The sequence below is a fragment of the Notolabrus celidotus genome, chromosome 22 (genome assembly GCF_009762535.1).
Source record: "Notolabrus celidotus isolate fNotCel1 chromosome 22, fNotCel1.pri, whole genome shotgun sequence".
Taxonomy (NCBI): domain Eukaryota; kingdom Metazoa; phylum Chordata; class Actinopteri; order Labriformes; family Labridae; genus Notolabrus; species Notolabrus celidotus.
Window position 1 is genome coordinate 2359883 of NC_048293.1, and position 19579 is coordinate 2379461.

Consider the following 19579-nt stretch of genomic DNA (forward strand, 5'->3'; position numbering starts at 1 on the left):
ATGCGTGCACTCAAACGCAAATGTAGGTAGTGCTAACGACAGCCACTTTGGCATAGCTACAACGCTGCAGTATAAACCAGACCTTAGACTTGTTCTAACTGTTCATGGTTATCTGTGGTAATCATGTGACATCACACTGAACACATTAAAACCCTCTGTGGTCGACAGTGTCAGCACAGCAATATAAGTTATCACACATGAAATTAAATCTTCCTGTAATCCAGCACCTCCTGTTCAGTCTAACACACACAGACACACACACACACACAGTGACACAGATGAACTGTAAATAAATGGGTTGTAATCAGTCAGGAAGTTCAATCTCGTGACTCTGATCGTTCCTCCACGTATAGAGGAAACGTCCTCCTGCTGGGATGTTAAATCCAGCTGACACGTCTTTTAACATTTACAGTTTCTCCTGAGTGTCACTGATTTACTCATCATGTATAGCAAGGTGAAAGTGTGTGCTTTGTGGTGTCTGCTGAAATGGTTAAAGATATGTGAAGTGAAGTTACATGATTTGAACCAAATAACCACGACTGATGCAATTCTCTCTCCATGCTACACGTACATAAAGAGATGTTTTCAGCCTGTGCGTGAAAAGGTACTCTGCTTTCTTGACTCCCTCTGAAACAGTTGGGGTATTGGAGACTTTCTGTATTACCAGAACTCCACAAAAATATCTAAAGAAATGTTAGTTATTGAATCAAAATCGACAAAGCAAAGAGAGACAAACTTCCTGTTTCACTGGCACAGAGAGGAAACCACAACGAGACAAAGACAAAAGCATCGTGACAACAAACAGAAAAATGCTCGTGCAGAGGCAAGGCCACAGGAAGTGAAACGAGCCGGGCAGAGGAGAGAAACCAGCAAGCTGCTCCATCTGGGCTGTAGTGGTTTTGATACAATGTGAGCAGGTGGTGCGGATTGTAATCAACCATAACAGTTAAGACAGATGACACAGTCTATAAATAAAGAGCCATAATGTGAGGTGATCAATAGAACCAAATCACATTAAGGGCCTGTGTCCGGGGGGCTGGTGGCCTAGCGGTCTAAGCGCCCCACGTATAGAGGCTATAGTCCTCGTCGCAGAGGTCGCCAGTTTGACTCCCAGCCAGTCAACCATTTACTGCATGTTTTCCCCTATTCTGTACTCCCCACATTTCCTGTCTCTCTTCAGCTGTCCTATCAATAAAGGCGAAAAAAGCCCAAAAATATATCTTAAAAAAAAAGGGCCCGTGTCCATTATCGCTGTGTTTGCACACAGAGTGCCCACAACCTCAATTTTAAGAGCGTTGGTTTCTTACCACCGCTTCCTCAAATGGTTACTTTTTAAGTCTGTTTAAAAAAAAATGCCTGTGGTTAGTTTCTCCTCCGTTCAGACAGCTGCAATGGTTTTTGAAAAAGCTGATATTAGAAGTCGCCCTTCCTTCTTGATTTGAATTAGTCATTGAGGAAGAAGTGACACTGACGATGGCGGTGTTCCAAAAGATGAACCATTTCCACTGGGGGCGCAGCAACAAAAAAACTGGGGGTGTTTTTGCACCGACAATGCTCAGAGCTGAACTGTAATGGTTCTGTATGGAAACAGGCACAAAAAAACGCTGCCAGTGGACACAGGCCCTAAGTCAGTGGTCACAGGCTTTAAGTCAGATGGACACAGGCCCTAAGTCAGTGGTCACAGGCTTTAAGTCAGAAGGACACAGTTCCTAAGTCAGTGGTCACAGGCTTTAAGTCAGAAGGACACAGGCCCTAAGTCAGTGGTCACAGGCCCTAAGTCAGTGGTCACAGGCTTTAAGTCAGTGGTCACAGGCTTTAAGTCAGTGGTCACAGGCTTTAAGTCAGTGGTCACAAGCTTTAAGTCAGTGGTCACAGGCCCTAAGTCAGTGGTCACAGGCTTTAAGTCAGTGGCCACAGGCTTTAAGTCAGTGGTCACAGGCCTTAAGTCAGTGGTCACAGGCTTTACGTCAGTGGTCACAGGCTTTAAGTCAGTGGTCACAGGCTTTAAGTCAGTGGTCACAGGCTTTAAGTCAGTGGTCACAGGCCCTAAGTCAGTGGTCACAGGCCCTAAGTCAGTGGTCACAGGCCCTAAGTCAGTGGTCACAGGCTTTAAGTCAGTTGACTCAGGCCCTAAGTCAGTGGTCACAAGCTCTAAGTCAGTGGACACAGGCCCTAAGTCAGTGGACACAGGCCCTAAGTCAGTGGTCACAGGCTCTAAGTCAGTGGACACAGGCCCTAAGTCAGTGGTCAAATAAGAATCCAGTTGTAAAACTGGATTAGTGGAAAACCACTGATGTGCGATTCTTTAGATACCACGTGGAGCAGATAAGGACTACTTCTGATCCTTTACGGTAATCTAACCTACAAGATGATCAAACTGTGTAAGGATACAATCTTGGATCTCTAAGTAATAAAAAAAAAAGCAAAATTTGATGATTCAAATTCTTAGTTGATTTTAGTATTTTTTAACTTTTAAAGCAACTTTTTAAAGTGAAGAGAACAAAAAACCTGCCCTAAAATAATTGTATTTAAAAAAAATTTAAAGCATAAATATGAATATTTATTTGACTGCAGGTAAGTTGTAAAAAAATGTCCTAACCCTCTGTTCTTTTTTATCAGTATCCCACAATCCTCAGGACCAGTTTCACCCAATCTACCCGGCTCGAATGATGGTGGTGGTGGTTTTGGGGAGGGGGGCAGTGCATTCTGGGAACAGTGCATTCATTTTAGGACAGTACCGTATACAAGAGCAACGACATACAACAAGTCAGCATGTTCCAATCTGCTTCCTGCTGAGCCTTCCGCTCTCACTGAGGCAAATCAGAACTCAGAAAACGTTTGTCTTTTACATTGTTGGTCTTCAGTTCAGAGGTGAAAGGTCACCAGCAGAAGGCAGCGCTGAGCAAGGCACTTCACCCACAACTGCTGCAGGAATGTGTGATGAACAGTCAGGCTGATGTCCACATGTTCAGTCTTTGTTACCTCCAAGAGAGCGGTTCAGGGAAATGTTCAGGACACTCCATGAATGTTTCTGAGCAGATGTCCACTCTTAGAGATGCTCGGGGATCTGAGGTCACATCTGTGGACCTGGTTTTGGTCCATTAGTTCATGTTTGCTAACTTAGTTCCACTTTTTTATGTTTGTCATGAAAAAAAGAGGATGACATCGGATATAAGAGAGATAAAAGTAATAAAAAAAACGGTCAAAAGGTCTGCTAACTCGCTTTTCAAAGTTTCATGTAAGGAAAAATTTACGTATTCTGAGCCCACTTCACAAACTCCTGAAAATTTCTTTAAACTCAAACTGATCACACAACTTTAAGATCTTACCGATATCAAAACTGTGTGAGATCACACATGAAAGAATCGTTCTGATTGATTTTTACCATCACACGTTTGTGGTTACGATTCCATAGATGAAATCTCACAGAATCTCACGTGATCTAACGTGACTTCAGGAAATAAACAAACATGGAGGGTGATCGACGTGTGTTCTGTTTTGTAGCCATTGGAGGTAGTCCGACCTGGAATCATAAACCAGGTTGGACTGCCTCCAACGCCTCTTCTTGCACCTGCTACCCAGATCCCCTCCCTTAAATGAACAAAATAGACTACTTCAAATTGTGAGAGTGAGTCTGACAGAGAATGTCTGAATGTCCTGAACTGATCTCAAAAATGTCAGGAGTGCCGATGTGAAAGGGGATCTAGATCTGCACTGTATCATCAATCATTTAAGCTCATTCTTAACCTCAGAAAAACAAACATCAAGAATCAGTCATTGTTTTTGTGAAGCGTTATCTCCGCCTCACTCAGACAGCTCAACAACAACTACAGAGATCTTACAGAGACACTTCTATTTATGCTGCTGTTACTGAGGTTGTACATTTTAAAGATTCTAACTCAACATTTGAGCTTTATGGATTCAAAAAGTGTTGAAAAATATTGCTACAAAACTTGAAGTTTAAATGAAGATTTAGCCTGAGCTGTGTTGTCGTCCTGCTCCCCTCGTGCTCCACGTGCCTTCCCTCCTGAGAGCAGCGTTATCTCCCTCGCCTCCTCCCTGTTGACACGAGGAGATGAGACTGTCCTCTGAGCAGGAAGTGGTTGCGTGCAATTGAGATCATCTCAAAAAGGAAGTCAGCTTACAGTGTACAAAAAAGATAAAAACACAGAGCCAAGTAGGCAGACTCCCTTCACCGGCACTGAGGACCTAAAATAAAGGATTCAAAATCTTTCTGTGCATTTCCCAAACAAAGTAATGCCTCCTTCCTTCCAGATCTTACAATATGTGCCCGGTCATTGCTTCCTCCCAGGAAAAGCAATCAATCTCAGAGCAGAGAACAGACCGCTATCCGTCTGGATGGAGACAGAAAACGTAAACAGAGCTGACAGAGTGCAGAGAGCCCTTTGGGAGAACGAATGTCTCAGCGAACGCCTCGAAATCATCCGACTCCAGATCCAGACATCAGACAGGTATTTAAGTTCAGGGGTTTCAAATCACAGGGTGCCACTCCACAGGCTGAAAGACCACGCGTTCTCACTTTGCATCGACTCTAACACAGAAATATAAACACAGAAAATCATAAACATCTTATTGCTTTAAGAAGTGACAAGAGGAAGATCAAATATTGGTGTTAGGAAGCTTTCTGACAAAGAACCACGCACTGAGTAGTGACCCACATGGAAATAGAAGTCTTCCAAAGCGTGACTTGTGTGGTTCTTTGTCTGGACTCTTCATAACACAGATTAAAGTATGGATGCAGAGACACAGGTTTATCAGCAGTGTTTTCAGTCCTTCTGAGGCAGCTATTCAAATCTATTTTTTGCTCTTTAATGTGAAGCTGGTAAAGGAGGAGTGGATGCTCGACTCGGTCACAGTGTGTCCTGAGATCACATGAGCCGTCTGATTTGATTTAAAATCCATTTAAAAGCAGAACAGAGAGATATCATTCGCCACAGGTAGAACTGATAACAGTCCAGGCTACTTTTAGCACACATCCCATCCTTCAGGGGACAGATATGGAAGCTTTTAGAAGCAGTCTGCTGCTCCTGGATCATCTCTCCTGATCCCAACCTGAACCAGACGAGTGAAACTGAAATACTGAGAGCATGCCAGATGAAAGTTTAGGCTTTAATTCACTTTAGTTCACACTCAGGGAGCTGAGGAACAGGATTCTGATCTGAAAACAGATGATCAGGAGGTGAGTTACAGTGAACAGGAGAGCCGCGTGTAGCTGAAGAGCAGCGGGACCAGGAAGAGCACGTTGAAGCCGACTGTGCCATACACGATGTAGCGGTAGGGCAGCTCCACCTCCATGTGCTGTCTGGCTTTCCTAACGTCATCGCACGGCACCCTGAACAAACGGCACACCAGCGGGATGGTGATCGCCTTCATCAGCGCCCGCGACGCCACCAGAACCAACACGCCCAGAAAGAGCCGCACCAAGGCTGCGCCCACCAGCCCGGCGCTGAGAGCGGGCATGGTGAAGGGGAGCTGGTCCGGTGTCGGGTCGGGCATCAGGCCCAGGAGGTGGTTGACGTGCGAGGCCAGAGCCACGCCGGCGCCCGTGCCCAGGATCTGAGCGGTGTCGCCCCTCGAGGTGCTCCAGGTGTCCAGGGTGAACGAGAAGAGGCCCAGGCCCAGGTGGAGGGAGATGATGATGAGCGGGGCGTAGCGGCAGGTCAGGTTGAAGCCGTCTATGGTGTCCAGTGCAGGCAGGAAGAAGAGGAGGATGAGGGCGCTGTACAGGAAGCCGACTATGACGTCCTGGAGGAAAAACAGAGGGATGAAGAGGGTCAGTATGGAGAAATCACAATCACACTGCTTCATCAAGATGAGACTGCTGCACAATAAAACATTGAGATGTGATGTTTGGGAAAGTTTGTACACCACTGAGCCGACATCAGAGGTGAAAACAGTTTATGCAAAGAACCTTATCAGCCAACAGTTGATTCACTTCAGAGGTCTTGTAGTCTCAAACTGCGTTGGCTGTCATCCAGTGTGATTTAATGAAGTGAGGTTCAAGTACGTTTATAAAGAACGGTGAGAAAGCTTCCTGGATATTGCATTAGAATAATGATCCTTGTCAGATAAGGACTCGTGTTCAGCAGATAAAATATTTCTTGCTGCATTTTCTTGCTGATATGGATAAAGGAAGTGCAGATAGGAAAAAGGAAATCAGTAAATCTTAGAATGGCAATGAACTATGGACTTGCACACAAAGGTTATCGCGCCCGTTTGTTTGCTGACCCGAGGAACACACTGACAGTTGGCTTCCTGCTGCAACGTTTGCTGTATGTGTGGATTCAAGCTCTTCAATCCAGGTCTGAATGTGGCAAAGAGAAGAAGAGGAAGCTATGCTGAACTGATCAGAAACATAAATTAAACACATGTGTAGCACGTGTACTTATTTTTCACACTGCTCCCATCTGGTCGCAGATATAGATCCCCAGGGGCATCTATATGTGTCTGATGTGTTTATATGTGTCCAGTGTGTTTATATGTGTCTGGTGTGTTTATATGTGTCCGGTGTGTTTATATGTGTCCGGTGTGTCCGGTGTGTTTATATGTGTCCGGTGTGTATATATGTGTCCGGTGTGTTTATATGTGTCTGGTGTGTTTATATGTGTCCGGTGTGTATATATGTGTCCGGTGTGTTTATATGTGTCTGATGTGTTTATATGTGTCCGGTGTGTTTATATGTGTCCGGTGTGTTTATATGTGTCCGGTGTGTATATATGTGTCCGGTGTGTATATATGTGTCCAGTGTGTTTATGTGTCCGGTGTGTATATATGTGTCCGGTGTGTTTATATGTGTCCGGTGTGTATATATGTGTCCGGTGTGTTTATGTGTCCGGTGTGTTTATATGTGTCCGGTGTGTATATATGTGTCCGGTGTGTTTATATGTGTCCGGTGTGTATATATGTGTCCGGTGTGTTTATGTGTCCGGTGTGTTTATATGTGTCCGGTGTGTATATATGTGTCCGGTGTGTATATATGTGTCCGGTGTGTTTATATGTGTCCGGTGTGTTTATATGTGTCCGGTGTGTTTATATGTGTCCGATGTGTATATTTGTGTCCAGTGCGTATACATGTGTCCTGTGCGTATATATCTGTCCGATGTGTATATATGTGTCCGGTGTGTTTATATGTGTCCGGTGTGTTCGTATGTGTCCGGTGTGTTTGTATGTGTCCGGTGTGTTTGTATGTGTCCGGTGTGTTTGTATGTGTCCGGTGTGTATACATGTGTCCGGTGTGTATATATCTGTCCGGTGTGTTTATATGTGTCCAGTGTGTTTATATGTGTCCGATGTGTTTATTTGTGTCCGGTGCGTATACATGTGTCCTGTCTGTATATGTGTCCAATGTGTATATATGTGTCCAATGTGTTTATATGTGTCCGGTGTGTTTATATGTGTCCGGTGTGTTTGTATGTGTCCGGTGTGTTTATATGTGTCCGGTGTGTTCGTATGTGTCCAGTGTGTTCATATGTGTCCGGTGTGTTTGTATGTGTCCGGTGTGTTTGTATGTGTCCGGTGTGTTTGTATGTGTCCGGTGTGTTTGTATGTGTCCGGTGTGTTTGTATGTGTCCGGTGTGTATACATGTGTCCGGTGTGTATATATCTGTCCGGTGTGTTTATATGTGTCCAGTGTGTTTATATGTGTCCGATGTGTTTATTTGTGTCCGGTGCGTATACATGTGTCCTGTCTGTATATGTGTCCAATGTGTATATATGTGTCCAATGTGTTTATATGTGTCCGGTGTGTTTATATGTGTCCGGTGTGTTTGTATGTGTCCGGTGTGTTTATATGTGTCCGGTGTGTTTATATGTGTCCGGTGTGTTTATATGTGTCCGGTGTGTATATTTGTGTCCGGTGCGTATACATGTGTCCTGTCTGTATATGTGTCCAATGTGTATATATGTGTCCAATGTGTTTATACGTGTCCGGTGTGTTTATATGTGTCCGGTGTGTTTGTATGTGTCCGGTGTGTTTGTATGTGTCCGGTGTGTTTATATGTGTCCGGTGTGTTTATATGTGACCGGTGTGTTTATATATGTCCGATGTGTTTATATGTGTCCGGTGTGTTTATGTGTGTCCCGTGTCTATCTATCTATCTATCTATCTATCTATCTATCTATCTATCTATCTATCTATCTATCTATCTATCTATCTATCTTCTTCTTTTTATAATGTGACAAGATAGTCATTTAAAGCTCCTGTGAGGATTTTTCTGTTTGTGTTGGTTTTGGCGCCCCCTGTGGACAAAGTTGTACCCCTTAAATCTTTGTAGATTTTGTCCGTACATGATTTAAGTGGCGTTTTCCATCCCTTGCTTTCTTTAACAGTGAAATTCCTCACTCGCTGGGATTATTTTCGTTGTTGTAAAATTAAAGACAGGCTGTTCCTTCTGTATGCTGTCTATGATCCGGTCTGACACCTACCCCCCTCACAGCAGCTACAGGCTTTAAAAATGACCATGCAGAAATGATCAATCTCATCGGTGACCATCTAGTCGTTTTTAAAGTCATTTTAATGTATTCTGAAGAACTGATGGAAACCTCAATGGTGTTGAAAGTGTCTGAAATGTGTAAATATCTGCATGTTCTGTTAGCAAACACTTCATCTTTTTTCAGTTAACAGTTTCTGTCACAACATCTGCATAACTGTCACTGTGACATTTAATAAGAAACATAATACGATTTTCCCGAAGGCCTCTCTGCATTAAATATCATAGGAAACTCATTTCTTTGACCTCATTAAGAGGATCATGTGGCCAGACATTACAGATCCACACTAAGCTCACAAGGTTTTTTTTCCCCACTGAGCTAATTTTAATGAGTAAATCTAAAGCTAGTAGTATAAACCTTTTAACCCTAATGATGAAGGAACTTTAATCTCCTTTGAATTCCCAAAAGCTAGATTTACATATTTGATGCACATTTTACAAAGCTGTTTTGTACGAGAGTATCAGGGCGACATTATGGAAGATAAATATTTGACATTGAGAATAAAGTTATACATTTATAAGAACAAGGTGATTATCTTTGTCTATTGTTAGACTTTATGTTACCTTAAAGCTGGGGTTGGTAATCAGATTTAGATCCACTTTTTGTCATACTGGTTAAAATGATCTTTATGTCCTGATGGTAATCAATACATGATGTGTTCCTAAAAAAGACGTAAAAAAAGCTGCTATCTACAGCCGGAGTAAACCTGGGAAAACACCAACCAATCACCGATTTTTGGCTCCCCAAATTTTAAACCAATCAAATCCCGTCCAGCTGTTCTGCCCTTCTCCTGCGCGTACATTTCCCCGGCGTTCACTCCTCCGAGTCCCCGTCTCCTGCCTCTACTTCCCCTGACTCTACTGACTGCCCCTCTCACTCGTCCTCGGGCCTGTCCCCTCTGACCTGATGAGGTGCTTTGCTCAGGACTGTAGTCCGGATCAGAGTCTAAAAAGCTCTCACCAACAAGCAGAATAATTAATGACGTTCAGTAAGTCCTACAGAAAATATAGATTTATTGTAGCGTCCGTCCGGACGCTGTAGTGATGACGAGCCGATTGGTGAACATGTTGAGTTTTAATAACCGGTCACTGTCGGCCGTGATCACGCCAACCAACAAAACAACAATCAATGTTTGAATGAATGAAAAACTTCTCCTCTTGTCTCTCCTCTCTCCCACTCACACACTCTACACCTCTCCTGATGCCTTCACTGACCGTCAACACTGTAGGAATTAAGAACATCTACACTGAACAGGTTTAACAAACAGTAGAGCTGTTACAGTATTATATATGTGTTATAACTTTTCTCCTGATATCGTGTCACCAGTACAACTGGATAATGCTAGCATGACAGTTGTGAGTGCTAACAGCAGCCATGTTTGTTTGTGTTTTTAACTTTCACTATGAGAATGTTTTGGTGAGGACCGGTTTTGAATCAGTCACCATCATATGGTCGAGAATCAGCGGCGCTCGTTCATGTGAGCGGGGGGGCGTCGTTTTGGAGGAGCTCCGAGGGAGGAGGGGAGGGGTTAGACAGAGTCCTGAGGAAAAGCTACATTCAAATTCATGCTAGTTTTCCGAGACTACCAACCCTAGCTTTAAAGGGGGAGGTCAGAAAAGATTTAAGAAGCCTATGCTCAAATCAGGAACTTGGAGCATTTTGTGAAGTAATACTTGAGCATAGGTTTTATAAATATCTATATATTTACTTATTCTGTTTGTAAATCAGAACAGTACAGTCAGACGTATCCCCCAGGAGTCTGAAGGGACTGTGGAAGAAACAGAGACCATTCTAAAGTGCTGGGATTAAAAATTCTTCCTCATAAAATAAAATCTTTATCTCATAACACTTATCCTTAACCCTTTTGTATTTATTTTAACTATTTCAATTCTTCTTATTTTGATGGTTTAGATTTTTTTAAATTATCACCTTTAATTGTTTAAATTACAAATATTGTATTGTCTTTGGTGTGCACTAATCTCAACTTCAAAATTAAGTTCTGATGTTTATATGTAGTATTTTTGAACATTATTTCACTTTTGCTTTTTTCTTCTTTGTTTTTAATCACAGTAAAGGACTTTGCTTTGTATGAAAGGTGCTATGTAAATACAGCTTGATCGATAAGATTGATAAGATTGTGATTAATGATTGTAAATGTACAGCTTCATTCTGGCACCACTCTGTTGTACTCTCTCTTTGTTTTTCTTTTCATCCTTGATGTGGCCCTAATCCTCTCATAAATCTGAAACACAGCAGGAACAACACTGTTTTGATTTCATCATCATTACTGCCTAATTAAATATGGTTACTTATTAACTCAAGGAAAAAGGACAGTGTTATCAGAAGGAAGGAAGGTGGATTAGTGAATCACCAGTGTGTCTCATTTTGTTATGAATATTTCCTTTATCAGGTGTAAAGATTTATGGGATACATCTGTTGGAGAAACCTCCCTAAAAAGCCATTTATCATGATATGTAGAGGCATGTCTGTGTGTTTAAAAGCTCTCTGCAGTGTTTCATTAAGTGTGTTCACAGTAGCTGAGAGCATGGTTAAATAAATCAGCCTGTAATAGTCCCTCATTAGGCTGACCCGGGGGTGTACAGTGTTGACTTTACCTCAGTGCCTGACAGCACATGTTTTATCAGTGTCTGCTTTCCCTGGAGGAGAAATCGATGAGGGTTACTGTAAATTTACACCAGTCTCTCTCCACCTGCCGATCACCAAGAGGGTTTCAGCCGTGCAGGGCAGGTTAGCCCACTTTGACTTCCACACTGGAAGAAACCCAAGGTCCTGTTACAGTTTAAATACTGACCTGGCTGCTTAAATACACGTTTAGGTGAGTGTGAGCCCTTCTCTCACAGTCAGTCATTAACCCTGCTGAAGTACCAGGGCCTCAGAGCTGACGTCACGTATCAGCAGGAAGGACACGGTTTACTGTCCAGGCGTTCAAAGGGGACTCCGCAGCAGTGAGATAACCTCTCACTGTGATTTATCTTCTCACAACCTCTGCTGCAAACTCTTATCGGCTCTCTCTCTTTCAATGACACACACACACACAAACACACACACACACAGTGAGTAAAAGCTTTCAGCTGTCTGTAATTTTCTCCTCTGCTGACACCGCTACAAGCAGCTCTGAACAAGATCTCAACATTTTCCCAAGAGGATAAGGGACAAGCAGGGCGCACGGAGGAAACTACAAGGTACAAGTTATGTGGTAAAAGCTTTCATGTGAAGAGCCCTACAATGAAAATAAACGAGTGGATATACTGTAGCATGAGTGGAAACAGGTCTGATAACCCTGGATGTGGAGCCTGCATGCCGTTCATGACAACAACTTTTATCAGGGCTGTTGATGTTAAAGATGCACCATTTAGTTTCAGTCCATGCATTCAATGTGATTAAAATCAAAACTCTGATTCCAGCTTTTTAACTGTCATATTAACCATTGAAATTGTATTTCTGTTTGTTTTTGGTATTCTAATTATTTATTGATGTATTTATTTTTTTATAATTCTTTTAAATATATATATACATTTTATTTTTAACTTTTTTATTGTTATTCCTATTGTTTTTTTTTTTACCTCTTCCATTTATTTCTTTTTAAAATATTAACCTTTTCATCTTATTGTAGTTTCACTATTTTTTATTTCCTTTTTATTTATTTATCCTTTATTTTAAATTATTATCTTTTATTATTATTGATTGGTATTTTTGTTCATTCGCTTATTGTGTTTCTTATACAAAAAAAACATCACGTGCTTTAATTGTTTACATTTTGTATGTAATGTTTAAAAAATAAAATAAACAGATCTTTGAAAAAAAAAAAAAAAATTAACCCTTTAAATCAGGAACAAATGAAAACTTCAGGTGACGCTGCAAAGTGAGCCATCAGCTCTACGGTTTGTAGATGTCAAAAACACCGTCAGTAGCACAACAGCTTTTTGTGTCTGAGCTCTTCCTGCAGAACAAAGGAGGAGGAAGTAGTTTCATTGGGCGTGATGATTTCCAGGGCACATTAAGAACCTGGCAGGCCAGGCAGAGCAGACCGCTAATGGCTCACCATGTGTTCATGCTCCACTCCCTGAAACGCAACAGTTTCCACATGGCCTGACTGTAGCGGAGCGTTCAGCCTACAGAGCAGACAGCAGGCTGTGTTATCAGGTGGAAACAAGCCGTCTGCATGCAGAGCTATCTCACACGACCTTCCCTCTCTGGTCTCAACGCATATGCTGGGTTCCTGAGTGCACTGTGTTGGATGAAGAAAACATTAAACTGCTGTCTATGGTGACCTGCAGTTACCTGAAGTATAATTTTCTCTGACTAATAAAAAAAATGAAATAAATTTAAGAAATTAGCTGTGAAAAAATATGACAAATGCAACCTCCCACTCCAGAACTTGCATGAGGCTATCCATGATCTTTGTTTAAGTTATATTTTTGGGCTTTTTCACCTTCATTTGATAGGACAGCTGAAGACAGACAGGAAACAGGGGGAGTAGAGTGAGGGAAGACATGCAGCGAATGGTTGCGGCTGGGATTCAAGCCAGCGACCTCTGTGACGAGGACTTTAGCCTCTGTATATGGGGTGTGCTAAAGGCTGATTCATACTTCTGCGTCTAATCGACGGCGTACCCTACGCCTGGGGTCCTCGTAGCTCCCGTACCTTCGCCAAGGCCTACACACATAGCTGTATCACCCTGTGATTGGTCCACTCTGGTCCGGCTTGTGTTTCCCGCATTTATATCACTTCTGGGATCCCGGACATCGGCCGCACATCGGCCGTGTATTTGATCTCCTCCTCTCTATTCTTCATGTAATCATGTCTGTATGATAAACAGCAACATGTATCAGCTGTAGATTAACATAACACGCTCTGAATCTCTGTGGAAAAGTAAACAGAGATCGTAGCGGGGCTGGAAGCAGGCGACCGACTATCAGAGAGACCGCACTGCCCTCTAGTGTTTTGGAGGAGAATTGTTGCGCGTCACGGACACAATGACGCACAAGTATGTGGTGCTCATGTCCACGTCAGCCCCTGCTGCGTAAGGGAGACGCAGAAGTATAAATCCGCCTTAAGACCACTAGGTCCTGGGCGCCCCACTATCTAGGGCTGGATGATAATTCAATTATGATAATTATCGTGATATAATTTTTCTCAATATAAATATAACACGTGATACAAATTAGATATTTTCAAACCTGTAATTACCGCGACCCTGGTGGTGAGGCTTTCAGCAGTGTGACTGCCCCCTGGTGGCTGGCTGCAGTATAGGTAAAAAAAATCCATCTCCCCATTCATTTGAATGGGGGAGCAGTCAAACTTTAAAAAATAAATACACGTGGTACAAATGTTTCTCACATCCGTATGCTGTGGTTATATGTAGTTAGTATTTGACTGTTTTGTGTTCAAGGACTCTTTTTCCTGAAAAGATTCTTCTTCGTTAGTTATTAGAGTTTAAAAAACGGGGTTTTACTTCCTGTTTCCTTTGATTCACAGCCGCCGTGTTGTGAAACTTCAAAGGACACACAGCGTCTTGTGACGTCACGCTGTAGGGCGGAGCTTATTACAGTGGCTTCACAGGCTCTGGCTGCACAGTGGCTGCGCCAGGAGAGGGATTTTTTGGCTTCAGAACCGTACAACAGGAAGAGGCGGAGCAACGCTGTCCATTTTTATTTACAGTCTATGGTAATTACACCTTTACACACTAGTTGCCAAAAACATTAGATAGAAGAAGACAGCATTGCTGTACATTTAAAATATGCAAATTATCTCAGAAAAATAAGAATCTACAAAGTAAAACTTCACAAAAATCTCATCTTACACAATAGACCTGCGTCCTGTTAGCACTGTCAAAAATGATGGATTTGTGAAGCTCATCAGAAAACTAAATCCCAGACACAAGCTATCAAACCATCAGGGTTTTTCAACTTTTACTCAGGACCAAAAAATGTGCCTTTAAAAGGTGACATATCATGCAAAATCGACTTTTTAATGGTTCTCTACCTGAAATATGTTTTCCTGGCATGTCTACAAACCCCCCGAAAATGAAAAAAATCCATTCTGCCTGGAAGTCAGAGCTTGGAGCTTGTTCAGCCCATAGACTGTATAAAATACAACTCAACCCCTCCTCCGTTTTTCATTCCCTGCACACATGTGTGCTAACAAGGAGCTTAGGAGGGAGGCATGCTAGTTGTAGGCTGTCTTAATAAACACAAAGGTCGGTTTTACTCCCCACGTCTGCAGATCTAGTGGAGGATTTTTAGTTTTCATGGAAAAGTGCTAGCGCTAGTTAGCATAGCCACATAGCTACATGTTCATAGCTGTGTACCAAGACACACGTCGACATACTGACCAATAAAACAACAAGAAACACAGAATCTGTGACCAATGGTTCAGAAAGGTCCTGCTGCAGGCGCCTCTCCATCAGGATCAGAATCTGGATCAGATTCAGAGGGTTGAAGTAACGCGGGTCTGTGAGCAGCCGTGTATATTCAGCCAACATGTAAACATTAGATCAGCTTGTTGGACAGCCGAGGCCACATCCACTTCCTGGGGGGCGTGGTCAACAGACTGTTCTGAGCAGGGCTGAAGAAGAAGGCTTTTCAGGCATGCCAAAATCTGATTTCAAAGTGTTTTTTTGAGCATAAACTTTAAAGACATGTTTTGGGGACCTCTTAGACCAATATATATTGATGAAAAAGAGCAGAATATGTCACCTTTAAATTTAAATAAAATAATGATTTGATATTATTATTATTATTATTATTATTATTATTGATATTGACTGATATCTTAACCTAATTTTCAATGTCCCCCAGTTCTACCACTATCTATGATTTTTAACTCTTCAATGTCCAACTTCTTCAGTCATAATCAACATCAGCACTAACACTGCAAACAGGAACTGCTAATAGCTAACTCTGCGTTTGTTTTATGGCATCAACTTGACAAAATGTCAACAAAGGCATGGGATATATATTAGGATGAAATTGTTTGTTACTTAATCCATTACGACATCCTGTTTCCTGATTACATCCCTGAAATCATAACAGGAACACAATACACAAGCTTTTCATGCTCCACTTTTCAATATTTCTGGGATAAAACAAAACAAAATAATGTCCCATAAAAATGTAAAAAACTCTGAAAATGTTAAAACTTGCGATTTTGTAAGAGTAAGCCCTTCAACACAAACTCCAGCTCACATTGAAATGTGTGACATTTCAGGGAGGCCTGGTATTTTGAAAAGAAACATTATATGTCGTGCCTAGATGATAAACTGTGTGACTCACTCCTATAAATAAAAAGAGAAAAAAGATCCAAGCTCAGTAAATCTGACAGATCCATCCTCGTGGATTAGTTTGAAGTCGAGTGGAGATCTACATTTCTCTGAGTGTCCCAAATATCAAAGTGAAGTAGAAGATTTTTTTCTCAAACTGTGAAAAACACAGAGAGATTATCTCAGCTGATGCAGTGATGCCGACACACCACTTAAAAAGACATCTTGGGTTTTGGACACTCACTAAAAGTATGACATAGTTTCACTGAAGCCTTAAAAGAAGCAGCTTATCATGGATTAAGTGTAATGCAGAGGGTAAAAATATGATGTCTCAGAGCTGACTTAAGGGGACGTTTCAGGGAGGATCAGACTTTGGGTTTTATTGAGATCCAACAGATAAAGTGACATCACTGGTAACCTAAGTGAGTGCAATGGTTACGATGGTTACAGACTTTATTTACATCTTTAGGAGATTAAGTGCAAGGAGGAGAGAACATTAGAGAACACAGAGGGACTTTCTGGTTCCAGGCGGATGAGTTTGTCCAGACAGAACCACGAGTGGTCACCGCTGCTTTGAGTGGCAGGCAGAGACGGGACAGGGAGGAAGAGGAGGACAAGGAGGAGGAAAGGGACATGTGGAGCGCACACTTGGAGGTAGACTAAGTAAAAGTAGTTTGTAGGAAGGAAACAGGTGGTTAAATGATCCCCTGCTGTTGGTAAACAGACAAAGACTGCATCCACGGGTCATTTATTTTTAGACTCTGCTACATCCTCCCGTGAAGACTTCATTCAGACATGTTTCTGCAGACTTTCGCAGTGCTGGGGTTTCTATTCTGATGCCTGATTTCACCGCTCACAGTTGTGGTGTTGTGACTGCTGGGATGCACTTGAATCTGGTTGAATGCCAGGATAAATTAGGCGTGCCTGGAGTTGTTGCTCAGTTCCCCAGGATGACTCAGGTCTGGGTCCTGTAATTTACTCACTGTTCGTTGTAAATCTAATTAACTGCTCAAATAAACCGATCATATTCAAAGTGTTTCTAGGTCAGATGTGTTTATCTAAAGAGAGTTGTTGGTCACACCTCTTGGAGATTAAGAGTTCATTAGCCACACCTCTAAAAGCAGGAGAGTTCTGGTGTGATAAGAGGAGTTGTGAGGGGACCGATGTGTGTCTTTTGGTTCCTGAGGTGAAGGTCTGAACCGCGACACCGCCTGCAGGCAGCCACAAAAAGCCCTTAAAGGACGTCTCTGATGTGGAATTAACCTTCTAAAGTTTGTCTGGGAGGTAGGCCAGGCAGGGTACTGTAATGTCTGCTGCTCCTACACCAACATCCATCAATCCCTCTGACACAGCTGCAACCATAGAGCCTGTTGCCATGGCGACAGACACTCTTGCCCCAACAGTGCATCAACACTGAGATAATTTCCCAGTGAATGATATTACCCCAAAAAGATGGTTAATGTGAGCGCCGCATGGACAGAAGAGCCAACGTACACATGTGTGGTTTAGTGTTGAATAATTTAAGGTCAGATGAGCCGAGATAATCTGTCTGAAGAGACCGTCTTCAACCAAGAGCCAGGTCCCTACGGGGTCTGTGCAGGAACTGTTTGGGGTCTGTCTGTTAAATAAGGTGGAGATTTTATTAGGTAAGTTGTTTATTATTTTATTTTGACCAATGTTTTAATCCCAAACTTTCAGTAACAGACTTTATTTTTTGGATTAATTACTGAAACACAAGGATGAGAAGTGGGCGGAGCCAACATGACTTGAGCCATTGGTTTGTGGATTACAGTTCAGTAGCCTGTTGCACCAGCTGTGCGTAAGTTCAAACTTAGCCTAGTTTGAACGTAATTTCTCATTTAGGATGGAGTTTACACTCTACTAACGTTTTGGGCGTTGCACCAGCTGAGATAGTTCCAACGTCAGCCTAAGTTACAACTTAATTCTTACACTTGGGTCCTAGTAGGTGTAAAGTCCTCCGTACAGTATATCTGCTGCCATGGCGTGTCGTTTTGAAAAGTGGGATGATGAGGAGATACAGAGGGTTCTCCAAGCTATATGACGTCTGCAACGCGATATCCGCAAGAGAATAAATCCTTTGGAAAAATATGATGAACAAGATTTGCCCTCCTGTGATTAACATATGTTGTAGTTGATAATTGTACCACTCAATGTCACTTTTATTATATACACTGTAGATTAAGGATTTAGACTGTAGTTATCATTACTTTAGTGTGATTCAGCCGTTGGTCAGTTCTGAGAAGATTAGGCACGAAAGATAACAATGCATCCAAACTGGTGCTTTCCTCTGATTGGCTGCTGGAAGTGTAAACGTTATATCTGCGACAATGTTTTGGTTAGTTTGGACGTTACTGTCTACTAGTTAAGATGAACCTTACGTCTCTGTGGTGACACCAAACAATGACACAACAAGTTACAAACTAACTAGTTTCAACGTATGGTTTAGTGAGGACTTTACACCCTAATTTAGGACACAACTTAAGCACAGCTGGTGCAACAGGCTGCTGGAGCCTAGAGATAGATTTTTTTAGAAGTCGCCAAGCAACTAATTTCCTAGTAGTTTAAACAGAATTGTATATTCCGACTAACCGACTAGTAAAGGTAAGAAAACACTCAGAAAACAGTCAAAATCAAGTACAATGATGTTAATATGGTTTAACTATGAACTATAAACTCTATAACAAATGGACGTAGTATCTGTGATGTCACACATCTGTGTCTGAAGCCTATCATTGGTGGGTGCCATATTGGCTACGTTTAAATTATGTTTTTTAATTCAGAATTCATTATTCAGAATTGAATAATTCGGAATTAAAGTTTTCTCCTTCATGTTTACATGGAAATAGTAATTCTGAATTGAGGTTTACATGGAAAACACATTTAATCGTCTTTATTCGATTCCTCTTAAGGTCTGGGGGTTAAGAAGGGTTCTGATTGGACAGGGGCGGGCGTGACGTATTTACGTTTACTGGAAGAAAACAGACTCCAATTCCTGACTTCTTTCATTTTCGGTTACAACATGGAAGACCACACAATCAGTACAACTTTCACTTTGATTTTGATTATAGTTTTGAATAAGCAGCTGGACACAAACAAACTGCTTCACTTTCATCAGCTGAGGAGGAGAAGAGAAATAGAGGACCGCAGAAGGGAGGAGGAAGACCGGACTTTGGCGAATCAAAGCCAACGGTTAGTGCAACGGCTGCTCTACCTCAGCCTGGAATATGAGCCCGCCAGTGCAGAATATGTGTGTCATCACGACAGGACAAAGGAGTGAGCATGTGCAGAACAACCAGAATTAATTTAAAGTGGAATGAACGAATACATGATCGGGGAATTATTCAATTCAGATTTAAAATCAGAATAAACCAGACACTTACATCGGATTAAGTTTAATTCAGAACTATCATTTTCATTCGGAATTAGGTGTTTACATGGTAATTTTTAATCTTTTTAAAGAGGATTTAATCTTAATTCTGAATTAAAGAGGAATTAAAAGTCTCATGTAAACGTAGCCAGTGAAAAACTAAATTCCACCTTAGGGATGTAAGGATATATCACAAGACGGTAAAAAATGGATACAAATAAGGGTGGATCAAAATCGATGCAACAACATTTGCATTGCGATGTTATTTTTAAACAGTAGAAGGCACTATCTGCATTTCACTCCGCTTGTTCAGCATCATGAAGTCTCTTGCTCTGCTCTCTCATCACTCTCTGAGTGGAGCGTAACAGACAATGAGGCAGCAGGTGAAGGCCGAGCAG

The 19579-nt window shown here is 41.9% G+C and overlaps 1 protein-coding gene across 1 annotated transcript in view; it reads right to left on the bottom strand.

Annotated features, from left to right (window-relative positions):
• Positions 1 to 5111: 5111 nt before the first annotated feature.
• sgpp1 (sphingosine-1-phosphate phosphatase 1) overlaps positions 5112 to 19579 on the bottom strand; it is a 38910-nt gene continuing 24442 nt past the window's right edge. The window contains exon 3 of the mRNA XM_034675212.1: positions 5112 to 5766. Within this exon, the coding sequence (XP_034531103.1) occupies positions 5206 to 5766 (561 nt within the window). The 3' untranslated portion in view covers positions 5112 to 5205. The remainder of the gene's footprint in view (positions 5767 to 19579) is intronic.